This window comes from Hakea prostrata, chromosome 7, assembly GCF_041222555.1.
Source record: "Hakea prostrata isolate BN-2017 chromosome 7, UWA_Hpros_2, whole genome shotgun sequence".
NCBI classification, from domain to species: Eukaryota; Viridiplantae; Streptophyta; class Magnoliopsida; order Proteales; family Proteaceae; genus Hakea; species Hakea prostrata.
In genome coordinates this window covers 34,484,683-34,506,617 of record NC_142606.1, presented here as the reverse complement: position 1 = coordinate 34,506,617, position 21,935 = coordinate 34,484,683, and the positions used below count along the sequence as shown (strand labels likewise).

General features: G+C 39.9%; 1 protein-coding gene across 3 annotated transcripts in view; it reads left to right on the top strand.

The window, feature by feature from the left end:
• Positions 1-15,046: 15,046 nt before the first annotated feature.
• The window catches only part of LOC149010948 (disease resistance protein RPP5-like), a 58,857-nt gene continuing 51,968 nt past the window's right edge, over positions 15,047-21,935 (top strand). For all 3 annotated transcript variants that reach the window (XR_016174787.1, XR_016174786.1, XM_089164390.1), the window contains exon 1: positions 15,047-15,803. Coding sequence is in view for 1 of the 3 variants with exons in the window: in XM_089164390.1 (XP_089020516.1) it covers positions 15,181-15,803 (623 nt within the window). In the remaining 2 variants the exon portion in view is untranslated. The remainder of the gene's footprint in view (positions 15,804-21,935) is intronic.

The following is a 21,935-nucleotide window of genomic DNA, read 5'->3' as shown; positions in this document are numbered from 1 at the left end:
CCATTTGAAATCTATATCCCGATCAAAGATACTTGATGAAAAAACATGAGCATTTGATTGAACTGTTGTTTACCTATCAAGTGACTACCGAACAAATACACATGTCATGAATGAGCAGTATATTATGACAAAGAAACCGAACAAATATACTTAGACAACCATCAAAGTGTTTCAAAACAAGAGAAAAAGCTATTACTGCATACATAAACAAAATAATTGTTCTTAAAACTGCCACAGCAGGTAAAACAAAGTTCTGAGAAAAGCAAGACATAAGCTACTCGGGAGCCACGTTTTCCAAAGATTCCTGGTTGCCATCAGCAAGCTTGGTCGAAGGACCGGCTTCATCTTCCTCCTCAGGGGCTAGCTCCCAGTCGGAGTCAAGAAAATCCCGAACATCCACTTCCTTCGGTAAAGCAAAGGCCTTTTTGCCAACCACCCAAGCAAGCCTAGGAATCTTGAGGTCATCATATATGCTCGGATCTATGTATTTTTCCAGCTTCTGTAGATCTAATCCTCGGAACTCCCCAATAATACTTGAGAAGGCAGCACGCGGACCATATTTGAAGCCCGGAGTAGCAACCTCAGCCATGAACGCGCGACATCCACGTGTTCGAACCCATCTCCCAACAACCTCATGACGCAAATCATTACTAAGAGATTCAAAGGAAGCCGAGCACATTTGAGCAAGTTGATCGGTTAAATCCTTGATAAATTGATCCTTCTCAATCTTCTCTTGCTCAGCCACAGAAAGTGCTCTCAGCTTTTTCATCCAAGGATTTCTTAAGATCGGTCACCTCTGATTTAAGAGAAGAAGAAAGTTCTTTGGCAGCTTTTGCCCAAGCAACGGAGACTGCTTTCTCCTCTAAAATTGTTGTGTTCTCACCGATCAAACTCTCCATCCGAGCACTCATACTCTTTATTTGTTCTTCAAGATGATGGATGGCGGATTAGTCTTGCCGGGCAACTTCCACGTTCCCTCCCCAGGCTTGAGTTAAGGCACAAATTGTCACATCCCGCCAGCCGGTACCCTATCTAGAATACCCGGAGGTGTGATCCACAGCCCCAAAGATCAAGTTTAGGAACGATCATATCCATTTATCACAATAACATAATCAAAAGCAAGAACAAATCATTTTATTCCAGTATTTATTAATAAAAGTCAAGAAAGGATCTCAGAAGGATCACTAAAGAATATCAGAGTGCGGAACAATAAGATACCAATCAAAAGACAACTGTAGAGTATAGCGGAAATATACCCCACAAACATATGCGGAAGGTAGATCGAAATCTAAGTAAAGCTCTAAGCTAATACAATAAAAGTCTAGAAGAAACAAGAGAGTCTAATCAACATCTTCAGTTGGCTCTTCTTCTTCTTCAGTCTTCATCTTCTTCACTTTAGGGTCATGCTCTTGAAGCTTCAGATCAGCATCTAGCACACGATCCCATCGGCGAATAAGACGATGGCGGCTGCCGTCAATGGGAGCCATCAATGCAGTCCAAATCCGAGTGTTGGCTTCCTCGCTGTTCATTATCTTGTCCAAGGACTTCTGGAGCTGAACCATATAAGGAAAGGTTTTCCGTGCTGGGCACGAGTTCTCTTTTGATCCTGCAATGTCATCTAAAAACAAGTCCCCCGAAGGGTAAGCTCAAAAGAACTTAGCAAGTAATCCAAACACAATAAGCATCTTCACATGCATTCACAAACAAACATTATGCAATGATATGAAACAATAAATGCAATATGCTTCTAACTCTATCTATGTATGCTGGTCTCTATTGGCAGACATGCTTTAAGTCATAGCACCATACTTCTTTGGCTAGGTCTCAATTCACTCATCCTCGGTTTGCAATGGGTCGGTACACCTTACGGACAACCTTGGCTGGGGTTTAAGTCACTGCTCTCTCACATAACCGTTTATGTCACACCCCCCCCCCGGCATCCCAAGTGTGACCCCCCCCCCGGTTTCCTCCCTTCTCTTTGACATTATCTTCGTCCTCCTGGTATCTTTTTGTCTTCTTCTCTGTCTCCCCTCTCCCCGTTCTGTTCTTCCCTCTCTGTCTTTGTTCTCTCTTTCCATCTCTTGTTTCTCTGCCCCTTCCCTCTTGGTCGGCTGCTCTCCTCCCCCGTTCTTCGTTTGTCTCCCATCACCTTCTTGGGTTCCTCTTCTCCTTGCGCTTCTTCTCGCCTTCTCCCCGGTGTCTCCTTGTCGGTTTTCGCTCCTCCTCCTTGCGCTTCGCGTTGCTTTGTTGTCTTCTTTTTTCTCTTGTTGCTGGTCTCTTTGCTCTTTGTCTGCCCGTCTTCTTTGGGGTCTCATCCCCGCCTTTTGGTGTGTCGTCCCTCGGGCTTCCTGGTTGGGGGTTGGTCCCCTCTCTCCTCCCTTGTCTGTCCCCTGTTGGGTCGCCTGCCTGCGTCTCCTCTCGGTTACATCGTCGTCCGGTCTCCATTCCTTGCTCCGGCTCCTTTCCGGTTCCTTCACACTGGTCCTCATAGTCCCCGCTCGGCTCATCACCCTATGGTCATCTACATTGGTCGGAGCTCTCCGTCCTCTCCGGGTTGGTTACCGGTCTTGGCGCCCGTGAGCCCAGTCTATCATTGCACCCTCCGTTGTCCCCACTGTGATTCCTGTCCTCTCCGGTTGTTCCGGTCTTGGCGCCCTGTCCCCTTGCTCCCGGGTCGTTCGGTCTCATCCCCTCGTTGGGTTTGCTCGGAGTCCTGCCACACTACTGCGTCCTATATGTCATCCACGGTTTGGGGTGTCTGGACATCTCTGCACCCCTATTTCCCGTGTAGTCCGGCGGTGTCGCACCTCTCCTTTCCAAACCATCTTAGCATACCGCATCAATCCATCATCCATTTGGTAACCTCTTTGGGTCTTATCTACTTCTATTTTGGTAGTAAATCATCTGAATCAATTTATTAAACAGTAATGCTCTAATCAGTGTACAACATAGTATAACATTGTAAGATCTTTGATCTACGTTCAATATGCTGTTGCATTCTTGTGTTGGGTACCATCCTTACTTTATCCACAGGATCTTGGAATCAGTGTCTTGCACTTGGGGGTCCTAAACAGTGTATACAACATATTGGGTACCTGGGAGTATCAAACATCCCGCCTATGGGTTCTGTACTCTTGGTCGTTGACTTGGTCTCTCGCCTCGCACCATGAGTCAACCACCGGCGTGGCCTTCTCAGTTTGAGGCCGTTTGGTGATTCGGGTACTAAACGGGGTCTACTGGCGTTACTGTTTGATGACTCCAACACTAATCAAATCGTCTTCGTTACATTGGACGTTACCATTTAATCAATCATGGTTCTTGAGAATTCATAGTATCTGGACAAGAACAATGGATGTGGATCACTTTGTGATAAGGAATCATGATGCTGCTGGATTCTCAAAGAAATAGAGCTAGGCTAAGAACATCAATCTAAATAGGAGATGATCGCTTTCCTTCGTGGTGATGATCTTGATGAGATCATCCACCAGCTTTAGATCCTTAGGAGGAGGAATGGTGAGATGTTGCACGAGATACAACATCTTCTCTCTGTCCTCAACCGAGGAGAATACGACGAATCAAGCAAACACGGATCACTACCTTTTTGTGTAGAGCCGGTTTTGACGAAGATCCGTCAGATAACCCAGGCGCGGGAGTGACTTGCGAGGGCTCGGCGTTCCAAGGTTTGGAGGCAGCTCGGTAGCTCGAGATTGAACTTAAATAGGCAAGCGCCTATTGCAAAACAGACCCATTGGTCGATTGGTTGGTCGCTGGTCCGTCGACCAATGAGTCAACCAATCAAAACAAGAGCCAACGGGAAATGAGGCTCGATCAAATCCAAACATCAGGGGTTTTGCACACACACCAGTGACTTACCTAGTGGTGAATGCATTCAACCATGCGAGGCCTCCAAGTCCATCAACTATCCGTCTTCATCAGGATCGGTTTCCATAATGGAACACCGCATCAACCTCATGGATTCAGCCGGTCACCAAGTCTTCCCTGGGATGGCCCATGCTGACTTCTTGCTTTCTTCGGGTTGTCGGCCTACTAACACGGGTCTCCGGGTCAAGGTTAGGGCTGGGTTTCACATTTTGGTCTAAGTATTGGCGCATGTCAGGGTAAAGCCTAGCCCAATGCAAGTCTTCTACTTAGTCATATCAACTCAGATCCAGATACGTCCATTCCTCGCCCCTGGCGATCCTTTCCAGTATCCTTCACACTAGAGTGAGCATAGTCCCAAACTACGGACTCATCAACCCTATTGGTCATCCATATATAGTAAACGGGAAGCTCTCATGTCCTCTCACAGGTTGGTTACCGGTCTTGAGCGCCCGTGAGCCCAAGTCTATCCATATGCAACCCTACCAATAAAGGGCCCCCACAATGTGATTCATGTCCCCTCATGGGTTGGTTACCGTTCTTGAGTGCCCATGAATCCCCATTGCTACCACGGGTCGTTCGGTCTCAATACCCTTCCGAATCGGGTCTGATATAACAGGGGTATTCCTAGCCAAACACTGCTAGACCAATCCTAGGTATGTCAACCAGTAGTTAAGGAAAGAGTCAAGGGGCACCATAGGAAAGCGTCCCATGCCACTTCCACTGATGTCCAAAGACAGAAACACCAATAGGGCATTCCCCATTCCACAACTACGACCTAAGCATCCACATCACATCATGATTCCATACAAGTCATATTCACATCCATATCCATATTATAGTCCATATCACATTCTCATAATCAATAATCAATTCTAATATGAAATTAACAATGTGGACAAGCTACTGTAGTTGCAAAAGTATCATGATGTAAAGAAAACCAAACAATAGTAGTTAAATCATGCATTCATATTATAATACATAAAGACATGTAAATAGGCATATTGTGAGTTGGAATACTCACCTCGTAATCCGAACTTATAGTCTTCAAATAAGAGACCAGAGAACAGATCCAAAATCACCTAAACAAGCTTGACAAAACATGTATAGGTCATAAGAAGCGATTCCAAAAGATTGGAGTCGAAACGAATCAAAAACGGAGTTGCTATCACTCGGGTTGATTGGCTGGGTTGACTGGTTCAGTCGACCCAGGCAATCTGCCCAGAATAGTGTTCGACAACAACACCAAATCAGTCATAACTTCTTCGTTTGAAGTCCGACTGATCCGAAATTCAAAGGAGAACGTCACACAAACATACTAAGACTATCTAGCATGGATTAGACACCATCCATGATCAAAATTCATGACTTTATAATTTAGAATCATACTTTCTAATTTGGAAAACAACATGGTTTTCATTGAAAACATGCTATGAATGAAAGAGATGAACTAGAGATGATGAGATCTCATTCTAGTATATGAATACAGTAAATCAAGAGTAAGAATGATCATAGAGATGCATCTAATATGCTAGAAGAAATCAAAATAAGAACATGATCATAGTTTAAGAAGAAATCATGAAAATCATGTTGAGAATGAATATGAAATCATAGCATATAGAATGAGAAGAGATTGTAGAAGATATGATTGCAAAGATGCAATATCTTCCTCATAATCTCAGTTCAGAGAAGAGGATGATCATAGTAAGAATGCATCAATAACATAATAGATTGAATACTAACCTTTGATTGAAGAACAAGAGAGAGAAAGCTTGAGAGTTGAATGTAGATCTTCTTCCACACCAATGGAGGCTTGGAGATGAGTTCCCTTCGTTCTCTAAGTGTTTTGGAGGCTAGGGATACTAAAAACACGAAGTCCTATGGTATATATAGCAACATAACCCTATTTAGAAGATTCTGCTCGAGTTCAGCATCCTTGGGTTGATTGGCTGGGTAGACTGACCCAGTCGACCCATGCTGTCAACTTAGCCGGAAACAGGGATTTGAGGGCCTTCCACTACTCGAAATCAAACGAAACTTTAAACACATATACTATAACTTACCTAGCATGGAGAAATGGCTTCGAATCATATCTAACCAAGCTCTAAGATCATCAACCAATCTTCTTTTCATCAAGGCGTAGTCTCTTTTCTAAATCAACCAAGGTCTTCAAGTATGGGGCATCATTGTCTAACTCCATGGGTTCGGAGTCGAACACCATGTCTTCTACTGCTATGGCCTATAGTTGACTTTCACTTCTCTTCGGGCCTTTAGATCTACACTAAGGGAGAGGTCCGACTTGACTTCCTAGGACCTTCTAAACATATCAACACCATACTCAAGGTCCAACTTCAAGGTCAAACATCAAACAAGTTCTTTTTCATCCAAAACAAATAGGGTGTCTAATTTAGGTTTTGGGCTGGATTTCACACAAATAAGTCTAAGAAAAAAGAGTATTCAGAATCAAACAAACTCAATGAAAGCTGCATAAGAGGAGCACTCGACTAACAATTTTTACCTTGTCATTACGTCCTATGTCCAAGAAGAACCAATCTCTTGCAAAAATTTCTAATTGGCAGGAAGAAGGACCCCCGACAACCATTCCTTAGCAACCCCAGTACCATCCGTATTGTGATTTAATACATGCGCATCAGTACCAAGCGACCAAGAAGGTTGAAGCACCGAAGAGTGTGTGCTTGGTGATCCACTCGTTGAGACATCTTTGTGAGGGGAAGAAGGAGAAGCATCAACTCCCAAGCCAGAAAGAGAAGACTCGGTAAACTGTCTTTTGGGTGCACGGGGAGGCAAGACCGGGGCATCCTTAGATCTCTTCGAGACCGAGGCAGTAACAGTGGACTTACTGCGGTCAGAACGATTACGTACCACCTTAGTCGGGACCCTCGCCTCGGCATCTTGGGCCTCTTCTTCAGCTGCTTGTTCATACTCCATGAACTAAGGCTTCACTACAAAGGAGGCATACACAATCAGTACCAACCAAACAAACATGAAAAAATCCTAACGAAAAAATAAAGATGGCTGTTAACTCACCAGGGAGGAATCCCCAATAACGGAGCACATTGGAGTATTCCGGACAATGACCATGTATGGCAAACACATTCTTGTCCTCGATAGGGAGTCTGAGAATCCGCTCCTTGGCATGCTCCTCGACCTCAGTCAAAGTGGGAAAATCATTTGATCCTTCAGCTGGACCACGAACCCAATACACGGGAAAAGATGGTTTGGTAGGTGGTCGAACGAAGAAAAACTTGGGTCTCCATCCTTTTGTGTTGGACGGGAGGGTGCTAGTACCGATGAAGTTTCCATCCCAACCACACTGGGAGGACGTCCTCTTAGACAAATAAAACCACCCATCCCGCTCTTGCTTCTTCTCCATAAAAAAATGAAGAAATAAAGCAAGGGATGGCTGGGCCCTAACATTTTTCCCTGACAGAACCCCCAGAAGCATATGACGTTTCTCTAGCTGTTCAGTACAAACATTCCCGGACACATTCTAAAATGGAACATTATCTCCCTAAAGAGAGGTTGTACGGGGAGACGGAAGCCACTCTTAAAAGCATCTTCATAGAGAGCAAACTCCCCGGGTCGAGGAGAGTTAGCCCTCTCATTTGGGGACGGGACTCTAAGAATAAAATTAGAAGGTATCTCATATTTTTGCCAAGGTAATCAAGTCGGTCTTCAGTCATTTGGGAAGGAAAAAAATCCGGGCCAATGGAATATGGGTCATAATCGATATGATCGGGAGTTAGGTCCTTAGCTTGTTTGAGCTTATACTCTTCAAGTGTAAGTCTATCTTTCCATTTCTTACGCTCGGCCTTGAATCTAGCACGAGCACTAAGGCCAACTAAATGTGGTCGGGAATCAACACCGGTTTCTATGTCCTCAGCATCATTGCTAGTTGGATCATGACCAGAGAAAGTTTCACAGGTCTCATCGGACCTACCACTAGGGCTACCGGGAACTACTGGGTGCTCGCTTTTCTTACCAGTCGAAGATGACGGAACAAAGGGTTTCCTATCTAAGTCATCCCCAAATCTCATGACTATGGAACCTTTCTTTACCACTACCATGGTTTTCTAAAAAGTCATTACACGAAGTTCACAATAAAGAAGAGGAGAAAAGCACATAAAAAACAGAAGAAGGAAATAGAAAAATGCATAATTTTTTTCTGTTGAAAAAATACACACAACGCTATAAGGAAATAGAAGAAAGTGGTGAAGAAGACTTACTTCTTAAAGAAGTAGCTGAAGGAGACAAAACACACCAATGGTTTGCAAGAAGAAAAACCCGTCAATGGAAACAAAGCAACGTCAATCTCTCCCTCGCGAAGTTGCAGGAAACAGAAGAAGAAATGAGGAAGAAAACAACAGTTATCCCCATATATATACAAAATATTCCAATCCCAGGGTGTACAGACCCAATAAATGAACAGTGGAGATTGAGTCATCAAAAGATCCTCATCTAACGACTAAATGAAGGAGCAGGTGGACGGCCGAAGAGGAAAGGTTGCCATAATGATGGACGTGCATTTAATGCGATAGGACATAACATGACACGTGTCCAAGCCTCGTAGTCATTGAAAGATGAGCCTCGATATTCGTGCGCAAATGACGGCTGCTCATGAGTGGGACGTTACAGTTTTCATAAAGATGATCTTGATCGGAACGACCAAAATATACATGTACGAGAATGCTATAATCCCTTGAGCCGAACACCTAGTTCTCGACCTCAATGGACTAGGGGGCTTATATTAAGGATAAAATTGGTTACTCTGTATCTACCGGTCTAAACTCAACCGACCAGGTTTGTTACTTATAATGGTTCGACCATATGGTTCATGGTAGAACCGACCACAACGTCAAGAGTACTCGAACAACATGTTTAGGGAACCTGACACAAATAAACTCCTAGCATCTATTAACTTCTTGGAGTGATAGATCAAGTAAAGAACTCTTCATAGAGTTATTCTCCTTGAGTAACTTGTCTTAGAGTCATATTCTGAATCTGACTCTGCCATCTGACATTATATAAACATCTCAGGTAAACATAATGGGGTAAGCATTCATATTCTGTGAGATCAATTACTTGAATTCTCTATTAAGTAGTTGAGATCATATCCTTGGTACTGACTTGCTCATCGGAGACGTACCTCGACCACACAAGGTCGAGCATGTATTTTGCAGAATCTTGACAGGGAAGGACGAGCAGGATTCTGTATCAATAGTAACTATTATGAACTAAAAGATGGGTGGTTTGCCCCCAGTGAATGTCCAAATTTGATGATTTGTATTTGATAGATATTCTTGTCTTCCTTAGTCAATGAATCCTCTTAATGAATATAGGTACAAGATGGGTAGTTCGCCCTGGACATCCTTTGCTCTTTAGGGGATACCGTTAGTACTTCTTGTTATTATACATGGAAGATGATTTATTGATTCTTTTAGTGTGACTTCAATGTTGCACATTTGATTCTTTTGCTTTGAGTTTTTCAAACTCTAATTAGACAACTTTTCAAAAGTCACGTAAGCCACCATATCACTTTAAACGGTACAATTGACAAAAAATTTTTTTGGGTACAAACAAATGAATATATTGTTGAGCAAAACAAGATGTTTTTCAGCACTAATGTTAACCATTATCAACATTTTCATCTCAAATTCTTGGGATTCCTTAAATAAAGTCTCGTCCAAATACTTTAGAACTTACCTTTTCAACACACGTTCCAAGCATAAAGATTTGAACTTCATAATTGAAAAGGTGGCTTCATGTCTCAACTGTTTTTTTTTTTTATACTGAATAGAAGCTTGATATTACTTATAATTGCAAGTACACAAAGTAGTAATATCTATTACAATTAGTGTCTTCTGATATTCTAAGGAGGATCCATATGCTATATAGGTAAGTCATTGTTGGAGTGTGGTTTGATTAAACTCCTTAAGATTAATATTCTTACTATTACAGTTGGAAATTCAATATGCTCTCCTATGTAGGTAGACAAACCCTTATTAAATTGGTTCTCTCCTCCATCCCCACATTTTATATGAGATGCTTCAAATTTTCCATCAAAACTTGCCAACAGCTAGACCAAATTATGTACCATTTATGGCATGGCAACTCTAGCTCAACCAAGAAATCATCACCAATTAAAAAATCCCTTCTTCCCCCGACACTAAAGGGACAAAGGTCTCTATCCCTCCCAAATCCATAGCTAAATGCTCTTCCTTAAACAAAGGTGCAATCTATTATCAGAGCCCAACTCACGATGGGTTAAGGTAATAAGAGGAAAATATTTCCCCCATTCATTTCCTTTTGACCCCAAAGTCCAAAAAATGAGAGGCTCTTGGATTTGGAATAGTCTAGTATCTACTTTACCCCATCTTAAGAAATTTGTTATCAGACAAATAGGAAATGGCAAAAATATTGACCTCTGGAATGACCCTTGGATTTCGACTTTATCTACTAAAAGCATTCCTAAAAAACTCCACCATCAATCCCATATCAAGTTGGTAACCCAAACAATCAATTGAGATAGGTGGAATACTCAACTATTATTATCATTGATACTCATTTATTACGTGTATGAGATTGTGTCTATTAGGGGCTTTGGAGGGAATTGTTCTCTTGTTTAGAATACAGAAATTCTCTACATAGATAGTTGTTCTTCATATATATTCTCCTGCTCATCCTATTGGAGTTAAGTTATTTAACAAGTTCTTATACATTTATACTATGAATATCTACTATGTAGTATTTATTACTAACTTAATGCATTTGTGATAATTCAGTACAAGTAGCGGGCGCATCGCACAGACAACGATTCCGTCTGATGAGTTTTGGAGGAATGTGACAATTGTGCTGGAGATCTTGGATCCCATATCAATGTCTTGCGTATGGTTGATTCCTCCCTGAGGGGGTTACTATGCCCCACATTTATGTAGCCCTTGAGCGAATGAAGATAGCAATACAAAGAGCTAACCCCAGAGGTTGCACCACTTACCTGAATATTGTACAAGCTAGATGGACCGCTCATCTAATGCATCCGATGCATAAGGCGAGTGAGTAATTAGTGTGGGTTATTAATTTGTAACTTGTAGTAGATATTAATAATTCATTCAATGGCAGGTTTAAGTCTCTAAATTCAACCAAAAAAAAAAAAGAAGGTTTAAGTCTAACTATGAGTTTGTGAATTATGCAGCCTGTTATCTCAATCCCAAATATCAGTATAGCAAACATTTGGGGTTGAAGTCATACCTACTCAATGCCATTATGTAGGTTATCTTGATGTTGGAGCTAATCCCAGTGGTCCAATCAAATTGCCATATGAAGGTTAGAACTTAGTACTTGCTTTTTATTTGTGAAAGAGTTTAGCTAACCATCAATACCCTCAAATGGTTGTAGATAAAGATGTTTAGGGATGCACTGGGGGCGGATGCTGATGTACATAATCGACAAAATTATGATCCAGGTTAGATGCATGACTATTACTATTATTATTACATTTTACATATAAGTATATAACTATATAAATATAATTTTTTGTTCAACATTAAAGTATTAATTTAATTTATTTGTGATAATGCAGCTACGTGGTGGATTTTGTATGGAGGCATGCAAAGAACCTCCAAAGAGTGGAAATGAATATCCTCTCCCAGACTTGCTCGCCTTTGGGTGCGAGAGGAACTGGAGTACATTTGGCATGATTCACTCCAAGAGGAGGAACAGGTTGGGAAGTTAGTGCTTGAATGACCTCGTGTATTGCCACAACAACATAAGGCTGAAGTTGGAGCATGCCAGGGTACATGCTTACTAAGACATGGACAGGGACATCCAGCTCGACAAGGTCACTGCAGATGACTGTAGATGAGCAGCATCCCCTCACTGATTGGTTGTTGGATAGGGAAGAGACGATGTTAGATCAGCCTGGAGGTAGGCCAGACCCAGTCATTGCTCAAGTTACGGGAGTTGATGTAGATGAGTACATGGCATCTCAAGAGGGCCAGACACATGTACATGTGGTTGCGGCCACCACGGGTGACGATTGGATGGTGGAGCCTAGCATGCACGAGGATGATCCAAATGACACCCTTGTTCCCAGTCCCAATCGAACTCGAAGGGATGATGATGATGATGATGACGATGATGGTCATGGTGGTGGTGGAGGAATGCATGAACGATTACATGTTCCATTACCAAAGACACGGCATCCCCTGGAGAGTTACATTGGAGAGACTCAGTAAGCATGCCACCTTGGATGACGATCATGGTGGTGAGCTTTATTGTGGTAGTCCTATGAGCTATACTCGACCAGGGAGACGGGAGGGTCATGGGGGGAGCAGCATCGCATGTATGGGTATGAGCCGTATGGCTATGGTTATAGTGACGATACTCAATTGTATGGCTCATACGACCATTTCCATAAGACATACAATTTGTCGGGAAAGTTGGGGTCCATGAGCTTGGAGGAGTCCATAGGCTCCACGTCTCCTTATGGCTATGTGGGTTATGGTTATGGTGTCCCTTTTGCTTATGGACACAATGGTACATACTCATCTTCTAGGAGTTCGCACTACTATGGGTATAATAACGAATCATCCATGAGATTGGGTTCGCAGGACAGCAACACATCTACTTATGGGGGTAATGATGGTTTGGATCATCATCATTAGTCTCCCAATTATGCCTCCATTTGGCTCAAAGACAATATACCAATATCGTTTGGATCATTCAACGCTACAATCATATGAACCAACACCAGCACCATAACACCCACTAGGGTTTCTTGACTCTATCCCATATCTCCGTTCACATTACCCCCTGATAGGAGTAATTTTGCATCCATAGAAATGATGTCAATTACAAAGCTCTAGTTTCTCTGTAAGTCAACAACCATCAGCTTGAGATGGTATGAAGTGACTTCAAAGAAATAATGGAGGAGAAGCTCATACTTGTAGCCTTTGGGCCACCACGGTATCGCAGACGGCAGAGCTGATGGATCCACCGAGGCATAGTACTTGGTATTGAGTATTGACATGATACATGTGGTGCCAACACAGGTATACTTAGTTGTATTTGTATACTAATATTTTGTAATGATGTTTATCACTTTATGTCCTTGTTCACATTTATTTTAGTATAATTGTTTAAAATAATGTTATAGAATTCTAGTTTTACCTGTATACAGTCAGGTATGTGCCAATCGAGAGCACCGATTTGGTGAGGTTTAGGAAAAATCAGTTATTCTAGTGTGTTTATTGGCATCAAATTAGGGGTAGATAACAAGTTTCAATTCAAAATTACCAGAAATACCCCCCACAATGGGGGGTTGAAATCTGCCAAAATTTGGGCCAAATCTAGCCGAAAATTTGGCAAGATTTCACCAATTCGCCTAGTTCACCAAGTAGCGAACTGGCGAACTGTGGTGAACTTTTGTCTCTTGCTATAATGGTTATTTTACAATCCGAACTTAACGGTCAAAACCCTTGACCTTTAAGGGGGGTAATGTGGAATTTGAACTTTGTTCAGAGGGGGCGCCATGGAATATATCCCCCTTAAGGGGGTAGTCACGAATTTGGGCCTCACTTAAGGGGGCGCCATGCAAGAAACTTTTTATATTAAAAGCAAAAAAGAGTATGACATAAAGGTTGTATTATATTATACATAGGAACCAAACACTCAACTTGCAAGATTAGTACACCCAACCTCACTAGTTCCTCACACAATTAAAGAAAGCATAAACTTGGGTGAAAAGTATAATACCAACAAAGCATACAATAGAGAAGAAAAGATCTCCTTAAAACCAAAATCTAGTTCTTCCTGAAGCATCTCAATTTAGCTCTCCAATTAGTGATTGAGGCCAATGAGTATCCACCTCTAAGGTTTCCGTTCTTGCTGATAATATAGCCAAATGGTCAAATACATTGTTTTTTTTTTTTTTTTTTCATGAAAATGAAATAGGAAGGTAGAGGGAAGCACATGATACACTGATGGAACCGAATGTAAATGTTAATGTAAGTTGACTTATAAATGTTGGAAGTTGCGTGTGAACATGGTGAATATATGTTAGACATAAGATGGGATTAACAATAATAATAGGTTGCAGTTGGTTAGAAATTTCCATGTTGAGTGTCTATATGAAGGGATCACTTTCAAGTGATATTGTTATTCTAATGAAACCTTGGTCCTTCTCTTTTCTTGTGAGACCTGCCAGTCTTTTTATTCGTTTTTTGGTCAAAGTCTTCTCATTTATTCAGTTTTTTTTTATATATATTTTTTTTATCCCATAAACAATATATAATATATAATAGGTTGCCTTTGGTTAGAAATTTCCAAGTATCACTTTCAAGTGAAATTGCTATTCTAACGAAACTTTGGCCCTTTTTTGGCAAATTACATAGACCCCTTGTATTTGTAATCAAATTACAACTACTATTCTTAGAAAAAAATTTAATTATAGATACTCCCTATTGGTAAGAATTGAAAGCTATAAATGAACAGTTTTACTGAAACTGCAAGGGAGTATGTGTGTCGTATTCCTTATACTTAATTTTTATTGTGATTGTTACAATCACTTTTCTAAGAGATTGGGCTTGACCCATTCTTTAGCCTGGATGACCTTGTCTATTGCATGTATGACATTTAGTCACTTTCCATTCTATGGTTCGGATCGAACCTTGTGTTTTCATGCATTTATCTTTTGTATTTCTTTCTTTTCTTTGTTGTATCTGTATTTTATTTTCAGTTCATGAATGAAGCTTTTCAGTTTCGTACAGAAAAAAAAAGTAAGAGAGTATTTGTAATTGAGTTTTTTAAAGGAATAGTAAATGTAATTGACTACAAACACGGAGTATATGTGTAATTTGCCTTTTGTTTTTTGGTCAAAGTCTTTTTTTATTGCCTTTAATTAACAGAGACTTTATTACCAAACGAAAATTAAGAGACTTCCCCAATGTTTTGCTTACTTTCTCTCTCTGTATGGCTTTCCCTCCTTTCTGGTATATCAACGGTTAGATTTTTTTCCAATACAAGTGTTGCCATCTGAGCGATGGATCATCATCTTTGACTTTGAGGCATTAAGAGTATCATTTCTTCTCTCCCTAATTTTTCTTTCTTTTTTTTTTTTTTCTGGTATGCCTTTTTCTTTCAATGCAAGTGTTCCTGCTTCATTTCATTTAATTTCTGTTGTGCTATTTCCAGCCGAATATCGCTGAGAGAACAAGTGATAAAACCAACTTTCAAGGTTTCTACTCCTAATCTCATCAGCGTCTGGAAATTAAGTGGAGAAAAATGTGCACTCTTTGGGTTGTGGGAGGTATTCTACTCATCCTTCTTGTAAAGAAAATCTTCCACAAAGTTGCTGATGATGCTTCTGCAAACAGAAACAATGATGTAGCATCATTATCTGCCACACAAGATTCTGATTCCTCAGATTCCTTGTCTTCTGAATCTGAGAAAGAATATGAGGTGTTCTTGAGCTTTAGAGGTGAGACTCGCACCAACTTCACTGACCACCTCTACCATGCCCTCGACAGTAAGGGAATCCACACGTTCAGAGATAATGAAGAACTCCGAAAAGGAGAAAAGATTGGTCCGGCGCTTCTCTCTGCAATCCATCAATCCAAAATCTCTATCGTAATCTTCTCAGAAGGTTATGCTTCTAGCAGATGGTGCCTCCTCGAACTTGCCGAGATTTCCAAGTGCAGGAAAAAGGAAGGTCAAAGACAAATGATAGTGATTCCCATTTTCTATCACGTAAATCCATCAGACATCCGAAACCAGACTGGTAGCTACGGGAGTGCTTTCCAAGATCATGAGAAAAAATTTGAGAAAGAGACTCTAGAAGGATGGAGGAAGGCTTTGAGAGATGTTGGTGAATTGGCAGGCTGGGATCTGAAGAATTCTGCTGATGGGTAAGTAGTTTAAACTTTGAACAGCTATATATATTTATAGGTGTGATGAGTAAAATTTTTTTTTTTTTGGATGGCACCTAGAAAATCATTATCAAGAATAAATCAAGATACCAATATAAGTTTTATACATCTGATTTTGAAATAAAATATGAAGAATTTTAAATATTGATTTCATAAAACTCAACCCTCATAAATAGCTTTTATATGTTTGATTGAATTTACTAATTTATATTTCTCCCTTTTAATTCCCTTCTGAAGTTTTCCCAACTGAAATTTGTTGTTATTTTGTAGATAAATCTTTTATTTTTAATTAAGAATGAATCATGTTAGGTACTTCTCATGACTTTAGCAATTTCTAAGGAAATTCTTATCTTCTTTATTGAAGAAAATCGTGTTCAATTGTGATGAATATGGTGACTCATTAATAGTATTAGTTAATTTTTTAATAATTATGTGTTAAATGAAAATGAGAGACATAATGGTGATAATTATTATAATTAAGTGCGAGTCTAGATTAGATTTACAATTTTGGACATCATTTATTAGTGACTTAGTGGTCTAATTGATTGAATAGATAAGTGCATTTAAATTGACTTCATGCTTTTATAATAGCAATATATATATATATATATATATATATATATATATATATATATATATATATATATATATATATATATATATATATATATATATATGCGTGTTGGGTTTCAATAACCGTCAATTTTTGAAATCATTTTCTTTGCCCTTCCCAAGATTCTCAGAGTTCTTCAATTCTCTAATAAGATTAGTTGTTGTTTGTCTAATTTCTTCTTAGATTTGCACTGGCATGTCAAGGTCTTCAACTGCCTAATGGAAATGTGAACTCTCAGGCTTTATGAGTTCTATTTGCCTTGGCGTATCGACACCTTTGATGTCTTTTAGGAGAAGGCAACTAAGCTTGTGGGATTCCTTCTTGGCAAACTTGTATCATTGCTTCACTAAGGCTAAACAAAAAGAAGAATATCAAAACCTAAACTAAGATTAAAATAATAATAATAATAAATAAATAAAAGATGAGTGTAACTTGTCATTTGATTGATGATGGTGTCTTACAAATGAATTTATACTCATATTTATAGATGGAGGAAGTAACTACCCTAGGATAATCTACCAAGGTTTTGGAGACAAGAAAATTCAAGTGCAAATGTGCAGCCATATACAACTACTATATTTTTGGCCTGCTTAGACAAGAACCAATTTTGCCCTAGGCTGGCATTGTCTTCTCCCAACTTTATTTGACCTGGTTCATTCTAGAACCCGGTTTATGATGATTGTTTAGTTTTTTTGGGGCTAACATTGCCCTTGTGTGATTGAGAATCACTTGTTGTCTTGAAATCGAATGCCTATGCTTCAACTCCCTAAAAAATCTTCTATTACCTAACTGTGTGTCAAGGTAATAAATATCCTAACACAACTTCTTTATAGTCTCACTTCTCCAAATTTTACCTTTCATCTTGTCTTCAGCCTGCAACCCCTCACTTCGACATTTCCATTTCTTTGATTGCAAGCTATGGCTAAGAATAGAAATACTCTTGAAGACTTTCAAGCTCCCAACTTGGAGGAATACCTATTGAAAATAAGGATGCAACTCCACCAAACTTCTATTGTTACTAAGGTACTAATGTCAATTCCTCCTATTTCTTCAATTAGGACCTTTCCACAAATCCCCTATTCCAATGGACGACTTTCCTCTTCTTAAAGGTGAGAAGCTCCATGCCACACTTCACCATCCTTCTCATTTGAACCCTCAGCATCCATTTAAACGTTTTTGGCCTTGTGATGAGCCCAACTCCCCCAGTGTTTTGCTGCTGGTTCCAAGCCCGGATAAAGGAGGAGGGTTGGTGTGTCAGGTCGGCAGCCGACACCGGAAAAAAATCTAGCCAAACCATTTTCATGGATTCTACCTTATATGATAAAAGCTATGCTAGGGCGTTCCCCGACAAAAGAAGCGACGCTCTACACTATGGCTCGGGTGTAGTGACAAGTGAGCAAGGGTTAGCTAAGGTGTCCCCTATAAGCGACACGTCACATCGATGCCCGGATGCGGTGGCAAGGGTTCTCGCACCATGGACGAGTGCAGGTAAAGAAACTAGTCCAAAAATGTAGGATTAGATTGGCATCTTGGAACATAGGATCTTTAACAAGTAAGAGCTTAGAATTGATAGAGGTTATGAGGAAAAGAAAGATTAATATAGCTTGCATTCAAGAGACTAGATGAAAGGGTAAAAAAGCTAAAGAGTTGGATGACTTTAAACTTTGGTATACTTGGGATAAAACAAATAAAAATGGAATAGGTATAATAGTGAATAAAGATTTAAAAAATGATGTGGTGGATATTAAAAGAGTGGGTGATAGGATTATTGCTATCAAGCTTGTAATGGAGAAAGAGTTCGTAAATATAATTTGTGCATATGCACCTCAAGTAGGATTGGATGAAAGTCTAAAGCTAGAATTTTGGGAAAATATGGATGGATTAATGCAAGGAATTCGTCAAGGAGAAAAGATTATCATAGGAGGTGATCTAAATGGACATATTGGAAAAGATCAAAGAGGCTATGAGAGTGTACATGGATGATATGGTTTTGGAGAGAGGAATGAGGAAGGGATTTCAAATTTAGATTCTGCTATTACTTTTGATCTATCTATTATAAATACTTCAAAAAGAGAGATGAAAATTTAATTACCTTCGAAAGTGGACATCATAAAAGCCAAATAGATTTCTTCCTAACTAGAAGGACTGATAAATTGTTGTGCAAGGATTGCAACGTGATACTAGGGGAAGGCTTAACTGCACAACATAGACTTGTGGTCTTGGATATGTGCTTAACCCCAAAAACTCATAAAAGGTCCATGGTTAACTATCCTAGGATAAGATGGTGGAACTTGAAAGGAGAGTGCTTGAAATCCTTCGTTAATGAAGTAGTCAAACAAGGAAAGTGAGATTTTAAGGGGGATACAAATGTGATGTGGAATGAGATGGTTATGTGTATCAAGAAGGTGGCTAAAGATGTCCTAGGTGAATCAAAAGGAAAGCTCCATTCTTATAGAGAGACTTGGTGGTGGGATAGTGAGGGTTCAAGCTGCCATTAGGAATAAGAAAGCTAGTTTTAAGACATGGCAAAGAACTAAGGATACTGAGGATCTTCAAAGGTATAGGTTTGATAAAAATGAAGCTAAGAAAATTGCGGGAAAAGCAAGGGCAAAGAAGTATGAAGAGTTATACATTAAGTTGGGCAAGAATGAAGGGAAAAAATCTATATATAAGATAGCTAAGATAAGGGATAGGAAGAGTAGAGATCTTGATCGTGTTAGATGTATTAAAAATGGAGATGGTAAAGTATTAGTATGTGATGACGACATTAAGAAAAGATGGGAAATCTATTTCTCTAGTACTAAATGAGCATACTTCAAGCACTAATGATTCGGAATATCACACCTTTCACCAAGGCACCAATTTTCAAACTTATATACGTAGAATTTCAATATCCGAAGTAAAAGAAGCACTAAGGAGGATGAAACTCAGCAAGACACAAGGTCCTGATGAAATCCTAATAGAAGTATGGAAGAGCTTAGGAACCCATGGACTAGTTTAGTTGACTAAGTTGTTTAATAAGATTATGAGCACAAGGAAAATGCCAGATGAATGGAGGAGAAGCGTCGTGGTTCCAATCTACAAAAATAAATTAAGGAGATATCCAAAGCTGTAATAACTATAGGGGCATTAAATTGATGAGCCATACTATGAAATTACGGGAGAGAATAATTGAAACCCGTTTGAGACACTTAACTACAATTATGGAGAACCAGTTTGGGTTTATGCCCGAAGATCTACAACGGAGGCTATTTACCTAATTAGGAGACTTATGAAAAGGTATAGGGAATGTAGGAAAGACTTTCATATGGTATTTATTGAGCTAGAAAAAGCTTATGATAGAGTCCCTAGAGCGTTAATTTGGCAAGTACTACAAAAAAGAAGTGTTGCAAGTAAATATGTAGATATGGTTAAGGATATGTATGATGGTTTGGTGAAAAGTGTAAGAATAGTGGGGGGACAAATTAATGAATTCCCAATTAAAGTTGGGCTACATCAAGGATCAACTTTAAGCCCATATCTATTTGCACTTGTAATGGATGAATTAACCAAAGACATTCAGGATGAGGTCCCTTGGTGTATGCTTTTTGCTAATGATATTGTGTTGATTGATGAGACTTGAGTGGGGATTAATACTAAATTAGAATCATGGAGAGCAACTTTAGAATCAAAAGGCTTTAAACTAAGTGAAATGAAAACATAATATCTAGTTTGTAACTTTAGTCATAATCGGGTAGACGATGAGGTGGTGATACTTGATGATAAGGAGATTCCTCAAAATGAATGTTTTAGGTACCTAGGTCCAATCATAAGTAAAAGAGGTGATTTAGAGGATGATGTTCCCCAAAGAATTATAATAGGGTGGATGAAGTGGAGAGGTGCGTCCGGGGTCTTGTATGATCAGCGTATTCCATTAAAGCTTAAAGGAAAATTTTATAGGACTGTTGTTCGACCAGCTATGATATACGGTGCAAAGTGTTGGGCTGTTAGAAGGAATCATATAGATAGACTCAGTGGGGCAGAAATGAGGATGCTAAGATGGATGTGTGGCAAAACTAGGATGGATAAGATAAGGAATGATCATATTAGAGTTGGTTTGGGAATTGCTTCCATAAGTGATAAGCTTCGAGAAAGTCGTTTGAGGTGGCACGACCACGTTCAACGGAGACCTATAAATGCCCATGTATGGAGAAGTGATATAAGCCAGATTGAAGAAACTAGAAGAGCTAGGGGTAGACCTAAGATAACCTTAAGAGAAGTGGTGAGAAAGGATATGCATAGCTTAGGCCTAATATCTAGCATGGCCTCGAACATAACTAATTGGAAGGCAAGAGTCCATATAGCCAACCCCATTTAGTTGGGACAAGGCTTTTTGTTGTTATTGGCCTTCTCATGAGCCCAAATGGAGGCCATGGGTAACTCACATTTGTTGTGATCCCTTCTCTAACTTTATTATAGATAGGTTGGTTATTATTGTTGTCCTATGGCTCTCCATTGAATACATTGAACCAAACACACCTTTAGTCTTAGCTGCTCTAGGGTTTTGGTCTATCTCTGCTAATACCTTCCATTTCAAATTTGGAATGGCTACCCCCACCCTTCTGGACCTAGGAGCCTTACTGGGGCTTTGTCCAGATGCCGAGGAATTTAATAATGCCTTTGAGGGCTCAGCAGAAACCCATGACCTTGACTTCTCCAACGGCTCCAATTTTACCCTTTATCATGCGTTGTACCAAAAATCTTCTAGTCATGTCTCCCACCAAGATTGTCACTTTCCTTTTAGTCTACATTTGTAAATATTTCATCTATGGTAGATCAAGAAAAGTCACCAAGGCGTACCTAAGGCTCTCCAATGCCTTGGCTGATGGATGTCCTATTGATCTCCCTTACTTCAGCTATACATAGCCTGCCATGAGGTGTTAAAGGAGAAAACACCAAGAAGGATTTCAATCCTACTAAAGGCCCTTTTTGTCTCCTTCAGTTTTGGTTCAAAGCCTATTTTGTGGAGTTATACCCTAGTCGATCAAATATCTCTTGCTTAATTTTGGCAAATTGTATAGCAAACCCCTCAAGACATCCTACTCTTCTGAGGAGAGGTATAAGATTTTTCGATTCCTTTATCAAATTGAGAGGTCGGACAAGGATTTCACCTTGTATTTTCCAAATCAAGTCTCTTCTTGGCTGAAGGAGGCCATTCTCCATCCTTAAAGTGAACCTGACCTTTGGGCAAAATACTTAGACTTGTCGAGACCTGCATTGTGGAGTCTACTTGGAAGGTTTTAGTAATAAAATATGTAGCACATAGGTTTATAATAATATGTTGTGCCTACATTCTTAAGACCAAAAGGTATTATGATCCACTCATAGGTCCCTAGTGCCCCTAGGCATTGAAAGGCCGTTTAAGGGACGTCCTCTTTGGCTATGAAGATTTTGTTGTAGCTGGCATGGTCATTCATAAAAGATAGATACTGGGACAATGTTGGATAGCCATTCGAAAT